Below are 8,540 nucleotides of genomic sequence, written 5' to 3' on the forward strand. Positions count from 1 at the left end.
AATGGTTGGTAATTTCCCACTGTCTTTAGCATACACTCTCCGCCCACTGCAGTGCTATCCTCCGTTACGACACGGGACACTATGACACTCAACAGGTTTTGCACATTCCAAACACGTCACCGGTTCGAGCTGTTTGAACTGGGAAAGAAACTACAAACTAGGAATGCGATACCGGTACGGTGGCAGCAGTGATCTGATGCCTTGTAGGCTTAGCCGGTAGGGGTGAGTTGATGTTGGGCCATTGGCATTGGCATTGGACCTACTGGACGCTGGACAAAGGATTGAAGCTAAACGAAACCAGCTCGGGTTGAAGCTTGAAACTTTAATTAAAATATCGAATTTATTAGGTATTCTTGAACAACTCCAGCAAGTCTGCTGGATGGTTGGAGTGTTTGCTATTGCTATTGGTATATTCTACCAAATAAGTTCAATATTGATTTTGTATTGTTTGTTGTTAGTTACACGAATCTTCACTGTTCCTTTCAACACTCGGTAAGTCTACACACACAGAACATTGTAGCAGAATTATACTATTCTATTAGAATAAATAAAAATGTTGAAGAGTTCCCAACACTTTTTATGATGTCTTAGTATCTTAACGGACGGCGTGAGATGCCTCGATAGTTATCGCTAGCTAGGTTCCGCCCGAGGGTCGTTAAAACTAGCGATGAGTACAGTTGGCAAAAATCCGATAATTTAGGAACCGACTCCTGTTGACTCTGACCGATTCTGATTCCTGTCGATCCCGATCAACTGTAGACGACTCCGAATTACTTCAACTCTGACTCCGGGCGACTCCGAATTCTCGACGACTCCGGACGACTCTGAATGACTCCAACTCCGGTCGACTCCGGCCGACTCCGGACGACTCAGACTCTGAACGACTCTGGACGACTCTGACCGACTTCGGACGACTTCAGACGACCCAGACGATTCTGACTCCGGGCGTAACTAGTGGTTCGGATTTTGCCGGAGTCGGAATCGGACGACCAATAGCCGGAGTTGGGTCGGAGTCGCTCCAAATAGCACATCACTATTTAAAACCTCTAACCACACTTCCCGCGCTTTTTCTATTCAAACACGTCCTGAATTTCTTTACAAGTTCCCTTTCTTAAACACTCAGTAATATCAGTCTGCACACACGGAACATTGTTGCAGTATTAAACTAGTCTATTCTGAAAATAAATTAAATTGTTGAACAGTTCCCAACACTCCTCATGATGTCTTAGTATCTTAGCGGACGGCGTGTAATGTATCTCAATAGTTATCGCTTAGCTAGGTTCCGCCCTTGGGTCGTTAAGACCTCTAGTCACTTTCTACTCAAACACCTCCTGAATTTCTTCGTCATCGCTCATCGTGGATATCGTGGCCGTCGTCGGACGCTTCACCTTCGTCACGTTCACGTACGGCTCCAGATTGATGCCCGTCTCCGCGACCAGCCGATCGAGCACGGGCTTGTCGAGCAGCTCCTGATGGTACCAGTCCGGCTTGCGCTGGGCCAGCTCGCGCACGTAGTACAGTGCCTCGGAGTGCTGCCCGGTCGCGACCAGACACTCCACCAGCAGGGCCAGCAGATCCCAGACGCGCACCGGCGGCGCCGGTTCCTGCCGCTCCTCCAGCCGCACCTTGATCAGCTTGATCACGTTGCTGTACTCCTGCCGCTCCGTTGCGTCCTGCAGCTCGATCACACGCCTCACCTCGGCCATCGCCAGCTGCAGCGCATCGAGGGCGGCCGGCTGCGATCCACCGGCCGCCCCGGGCGCAGCACGCGACAAGCTCTTCACCGCCTCCTGCAGCGCATTCAGCGCCTTGTCGTAGTCCCGGAACTCGTCAATCTCCGCCTGCGCACAGTTGGCGTAGAAGTTGGCGAGCTGGCTGTACGCCTGCCCCTTCGTGTAGAACGTGACGATGTTCTTCAGTATCTTCGCATCGCTCTGCCAGTTGAGGGCCTGCAGGTAGTTGGCCGCCATCACGTACACGTCCTTCTGGCGCGACATGCCGGCAAAGAAGATGATCTTGTCCGTGTCGCCCGACTTGAGCAGACTCTTCATCGCGCGCACCCGGTCGCCCGCCTGCGTGAACTTCTTCGTCGCCGCGTGGTAGTCGCCCTGCTCCTGCAGTATGTCGCCGAGGCGCAGCAGCAGCGCTGTGCGCTCTCCCTCCGCCAGGTCGTCCTTGCCGGGGGTGAGCAGCTCGGCCAGCGTTTCCGTCACCGGCACCCGGTGCTCGGCACAGACGGCCAGCGCACGGGCCAGCTGGCGGGCGTTCGCGAGCAGCTGCACCGCCTTGTACGGTTGCTCGATGCCGACGAAGAAGTCGGCACACCGGCCGACCAGGTCCGGGTCGGACGACGCGTCCAGCTCGGACGCGATCACCTGCAGCGACTCGGGCTGCTGCGACCGGAACGCCATCTCGACCGCCTTGTGCAGCATGCCGGCCCGGTGGTACAGCTCGACCGCCCGCCGATAGTCGCCCGACTCCTCGTAGTAGGCGGCGGCGGACGCCTTGTCCCGGGCCCGGGCCGTGCACGCGACCGTCCACAGGTCGTCCGGCAGCTCGTGCTCCTTGCAGATGCGCACCGCGTTGCCGTACGTTTGCGCGCGCGTGTAGAACTGGATCGCCTCCTGCAGCTTGCCGCTGTTCTCGTAGTACCGCCCGAGATGGTAGCAGGCGGCCCGGTCCCCGCTCGCCCGCGCTATCTCGTCCGCCCGGCCGACCTGCCCGATGAAGCAGAGGATGCGCACCTGCGAGAACCAGTCGCCGGACCGCTGGTAGATCTTGAACGCGCCCTCCATGTCGCCGCTGCTCTCGACGTACTGGGCCCACCAGCGCAGCAGCTCCGGGTCGGTCGTCGCCTGCATGTACTGCTTCAGCGCGCCCGGATCGTCCATCAGCAGCTGGCTGATGTTGTGCATCAGGCTGGTGGTGCGCTCGTAGTACTGGATCGCTTTCTGCGTCTTGCCGCACTCCTTCAGCCACTCCGCGTATCGGTGGTACGTGTTGCGCAGATGCACCCGGTCGAAGTGTTCCGCCACCTCGAGCGCCTCCTCGAACCGCCCGGACGCCTGGTACAGCTTGTTGAGCAGGTCGTACCGGCCGCACCGCTTGTACAGCGCTTCCGCCTCCTCCATCATGCCGAGCTCGATCGCCAGCACCGCAACGCGGGCCTCCTGCTCGAGCGTGGCGTCCTCGGTCGCACGGCGCAGCGCCCGCACCGACCGGGCACGCCGCAGATGCCCCAGGCACACCTTCGCCACGTCGAGCCGGCCCGTCTGCACGCAGAGCCGGGCCAGATTCGCCCAAACCGTGTCCGAACGCAGCGACCGGATGCAGCTGAACGCCTGGTCCATGTTTTCCTGCGCCACGTTCAGGCTGAAGTTGAGCACCATTTCACGCGTGGCCAGATCGCACGTGTCGAGCCCCTTAAAGTCGCGCAGCGACAGACGCGCGATCTCGTTGCGCCGCAGCACGATCAGGTGCGGCACGCACAGCCCGATCAGCTCGAGCTGCTCCCCCGGCGCACCGTTCGGGCTCGACAGCAGCTCCAGCTGCGGCTGCTGCTGCTGCTGCTGCTGCTGGTTGCGCTGTCTCAAACGCGAGCAGTCGTGATGGCCATTCGGGGCGCTACTGGACGCTCCTTCCCCTTGGCCGTCCTTGAGCCAACGGGACCGGCCGCTCGGTTCGGGGATGTGGAATTCGCGCGCCGTCAGCACGTTGCTCTCCAGATTCCACAGGTACAGCTTGCCGTCGGGCAGCAGCTGCTCGTTCGCGATGGTGATCGCCACATACGTCCCGTTCGCGTTCGTGCGCGCCATAATGATTTCGCCAAACTTCTCGAACAGATCGTACGCGCTTTTGGGCGGCTGCAGCAGGCGGATGTCGTGCCGCGACACATCGTACAGGCGGATGTAGCCGTGAAGGGTGAACACGGTTAGATACGGGCCGACCAAATCCACGCCGATCGGTTTGCCTGCAATAAAAGAAGAAGATTCACTGATGATAAGATGATTTTGTTGCGTGATTAGCGAGAATTAACGAAGCGTCTCGACTACAACGCGGTCTCGTAAAGACTTGCAACTGACTGCGATCTAAATTATTCGTGGCGTTAATAACTCATTCGAGAGCCACATTACGATGAGTGTTTAAGTAGGTGCAATTCGTTACAGTGGGCAATTGCAGCATTGGCTGTAAGCTAGCTCCAATGTTGGAGTCCGCAGTCCGCAGTAGTGATGTGCTTTTTGGAGCGCACCCACGACTCCGATCCGACTCCGGCTATTGTTAGTCCATTTCCAACTCCGGCGAAATCCGATATACCTGTTCCTGTCCCGAAGTCGGAGTGGTTTGGAATCGTCCAGAGTCGACCTGAGTCTTTTGAGGTCGGATTCCGCCGGAGTTCGCCATGTGGTATTTCAGGTATTTCATTTCATTGTGTTTTTTGTTTGTCTTTCACTTTGAACGAGCACTTCGCATATAGGTTTGTGATGACTGATGACTCCGAACAACTTCAAAATACTGTTAACGACTCCAGACGACTACGGATGACTCCGACTCGCAACGACTCCGGACGACTCCGACGACTTCGGACGAGTCCGGATGACTCCGACTCCCAACGACTCCGGCCGTCTCTTACTGACTCTGGACGACTACGGACGACTACGGACGACTACGAACGACCTTGACTCCAACTGATTCCGGATAATCCCTAACGACTACAAAAGACTCTTAACGACTCCGGACGACTCCGACGACTCCGAACGAACAACAAGTATCATATTTTCTATTTCACAGACAGCGCCAACGTCCTAAAAGCTTTAGAGAAAGGATCCAGACGAAACCCTTACATAAAATCTATCTAATTATTATCAATATATAGGCCAATCGAAGTCTGTTGGATACCAGGACATAAAGGAATTGCAGGAAATACAATATCTGAACGTATTGCGAATGAAGGTAGATTGATGAAAGATCATGACGTTGGATCTATCTCCAGTGATATGACATACATTTTATGTCTCTTCAAGATGAATATCTCCCTAAGGCGAATATCCTTCATATGAAATACATTTTATGTCTCTTCAAGATGAATATCACCCTATGGCGAATATCCTTCAAGTATCTATCCCGTAGTTTATTGGATACTTCATAGCAACACCTTCATCAGTTTTCCTCAACATAAATATCTCTCTGATGTACGGCGACCTCACTGTCGTACAGCGTATCAAGCTCGCCAGGCTCCGGTAGGCTGGCCATGTTGTACGCATGAAAACGGACGACCCAGCCCGTAAAGTCTTTTTAGGCCGTCCACAAGGACAGAGGAGGCGTGGTAGGCCCAAATTAAGATGGCAAGATGGCGTGGAGGCGTCCACGTAGCGTTGTAGCGCCGGATAAGTAAGTAAGTAAATATCTCTCTAAGCTGACTCTAAGGCAAGGGATCTTGAAGATTTACCAGAGAGATTTCACTGTATATAGATCAGAGATATCAATCTGGTAGCCGAAATGAAAAGAACTGCTAACGATCTGATTGTTATATCATATAATATCATATAACATCATCCGACTGCCCGTAGTATTATTTTTAGAAGCATTTTGGCCCGCGGACCAAAAATAAAGATCAGATAAAAATCAAAACAAGAATCGGCTTTAATCTGTCGGAATGACGGAAGGGTACATCCCAATAGATTGTTTTGGATGCTCTGCCGAATGAAAAAAAAACTCAAGCTTAAGGAGCATTTGGACATTATTCTGTCAAATAATTGAAAATGAAACATTTGTAATACTTTTCAATTTTGTGAACGCTAAAAAGTCTCATAAAAATATCAGAACAACAACAATCTTACGTAGCCCGTAGGTGGCAATAATAAGGATCTGGTATAAATGGATATGGATATATGGAATATGGATTCCTATTCGAAGCGGGGTAGTTTAGATGCAAAGAAATCCTGTTTTTTTCATTATTCGACATCGAGACTTCACTATTCAGCTCTCTTCGACACTCACTCGTACACGCAGGTCGCTGGAAAAGTTACAATCAAATGAGCGGTTAATGCACTCACCTTCGTTCGCGTTGAACACCAGCTCCTGCAGTATGATGCCGCTCAGCGAGTAAATCTTGACCTGCTCCGTGCCGAGCGCGACGATGCTCTGCTCGTACAGGTACACCGCACCGCATTCCACCGCGAAGCTGTCCACGTATGACACGGCCAGTGCGTCCAGTTCCACGCCAGCGTCGGGGCCCACGGCAAGCCGTGCCCCGGCCCCACCGCGCATCGTACCGGCCGGATCGATCCGATACACCGCCACCGTGCGCCCGTTCGTCACGACCAGATGCAGCTCGTTCAGCGCGAGATGGATGATGGAGATGTCGGTGTGGAGCAGCGCCTCGCGCCCGTTCGCGTGCCGGATCAGCAGCTCGTTCGACTTCTTCTGCGTGGCCCACAGCTGGCGGGCGTGGGCGGACAGCAGCGACTGCTCCTTCAGTATGAACACGCTCGACAGGCAGTTGACCATCATGCACGCCCGGTTCGCCTCGGTCGTGCCCCAGACCAGGCTCTTGATAGTGCCCCGCACCGGCGTCACGTTCGTGAGCTGCCACTGGTTCTCGGTGCCGGCGTACGACCGGCCGTACAAACCGGCCGCCCGGCGCCACGTATACAGGTTGCCCTGGCTCGTGCCGGCACTGAGCGTTTGCGTGTCGGCACAGTACGCGACGCAGGTGAACACTTCCTGGGCGGCGGCGGTGGCGGCACCGGCTGTCCCGGTCACCGGGGGCCGATCGGCACCGGACGCGGTCAGCTCCATTGACAGCACGTAGTTGTCGTTCGTCTCGATGTCCCAGATGCGGACGGACAGGTCGCCGGTCAGGATCGCCAGCGCGCAGCCGGCCACCCACGTGATGGCGCTCTTCGAGCCGGACACCTTGCCGGACAGCTTCACCCGGTCCAGCTCGGCAATCTGCCCGTTCGTGTCGACCTCGTAGTGCCCGATCGTAATGTCCTCCATCAGTATCACGATCGAGTCCCTGTCGGAGCCAACACAAAAAAGGGGAGGGAGAGCAAACGAGTTAAACGGACGGACTCGCAGACGAGGCTCAGCGCTCGCCAGGCTTACTGTTTCGGGTGCCACAGTATCTGCATGATCGGGATGGTGTCGCCGCGCACTATCTCCGTGCACGTGCCAGTCTGGTTGATGTAGTACAGTATGCCGGCCTGGGTGCACGCGTAAAAGCAGTAGTTGTCGTGGACGCTCGCGTGCGCCAGATTGCGTACCGCCGTCCGGGGCCGCCAGCTGGTCAGCTGATCCAGGGCCGCCTCATCGCCGGCCACCGCCGCCCTACAAAGGAAGCCGTAATCATTAGACGGTTCGCCGGCCTCTTTACGCCCCAGGCACTTACCGCGCCAGGTTGGTCAGCTCCTTGCTGCTGGCGCTCTGGATCGAACGGCGAAACGTGATGTGCAGCAGCGGGTCGCGCAGATCGTGGTTGAACATCGTCAGAAACTGGGCCTGCCCGTCGAACCGCCAGCCGGTCAGCACGCCCATCGCGTCCGCCGTGATCACCCGGCCGCCCTTCTCGCTGAACTCGAGCAGCATGATCGGCGACTTGTGCGGCCCGTTCACGCTGGCAAAGTCCCGCTTGCCCTCGAACCAGGCGTGGATCTCGCCGTTCTCCCACCCGGTCAGCAGTATCTTGCGCTCCGGGTGCCACGTCAGCACGGTCGCCTGCGAGGTCGGATGCACCGGGAACGATACGTCGCGCAGCGGTATGCCCTGGAAGCAAGCGGATGCTGTTAGTGCGTGTCGTGTCGTGTCGCGTCACAACCCGTTCCACCTACCGTGTCGTCGAAGATCGTGACCGAGCCGCCCCGCTCGTTGCTGTACGAGGCGACGGCAAAGATCGGTTCCACCGGGTGCCATGAGCTGACCGTGCTGATCGCCTCACTGTCCAGAAACTGTACCTTGGTGTCGAAGTAAAGCGTCATGCTGGCCGCGCCACGATCACACACGACCCGGAACTGTGTACGGCCCTTTTTTGGTTACGCCTTCCCGTGAAGCAGTGCCGCCCGCAAGCCACCTCTTTTGTTCTTTTTTCGGCGCGCGCCTGTGTGTGTGCGGGTTTTCACAGCGCAAAAAGCAAATTTTGTTTACGTTTCGGGCATAACAACCATCACCATGGTGACGCTTTGCCTTGCAAGGTCAGCTATCGGGAAGCCGCGCGTCAAGTGGCACCCCGCACACCTGTCAAATCGTGTGCTGTGCGTGTGTGTGTGTGTGTTTGTGTTGTGCAGCAAGCTGCAGCTACGGGCTTCACGCACACAACCATCGTCATTCACAATTTGGCTTCGTACAACGAACTGCAAGATCGAGCATTACGAATCGGAGCTAGAGATGGGTACGCTAGAATGCACCCACTGTTCCAATAGGAATTAGTGATGGGTTATCGGAATCGCACCCACCGATCAGAAGCGGAGCCGTCGGAGCCGCTTGTCGGCAGTCGTAACCGACCGGAATCGTTGGAGCCGACCGGAGCCGTTGTAACAGTTGGA

General features: G+C 55.9%; 1 protein-coding gene across 1 annotated transcript; it reads right to left on the reverse strand.

Annotated features, from left to right (window-relative positions):
• Positions 1–351: 351 nt before the first annotated feature.
• Positions 352–8,212, reverse strand: LOC120906616 (intraflagellar transport protein 140 homolog). The gene is made up of 5 exons (XM_040318415.1): positions 7,830–8,212; positions 7,391–7,764; positions 7,108–7,329; positions 6,054–7,018; positions 352–3,970 (listed from the first exon to the last, which is right to left on the reverse strand). The coding sequence occupies exons 1-5, from the start codon at positions 7,974–7,976 to the stop codon at positions 1,317–1,319; spliced, it is 4,362 nt and encodes a 1,453-aa protein (XP_040174349.1). The 5' UTR covers positions 7,977–8,212; the 3' UTR covers positions 352–1,316.
• Positions 8,213–8,540: the final 328 nt, after the last annotated feature.

Source organism: Anopheles arabiensis, chromosome X (assembly GCF_016920715.1).
Source record: "Anopheles arabiensis isolate DONGOLA chromosome X, AaraD3, whole genome shotgun sequence".
NCBI lineage: Eukaryota > Metazoa > Arthropoda > Insecta > Diptera > Culicidae > Anopheles > Anopheles arabiensis.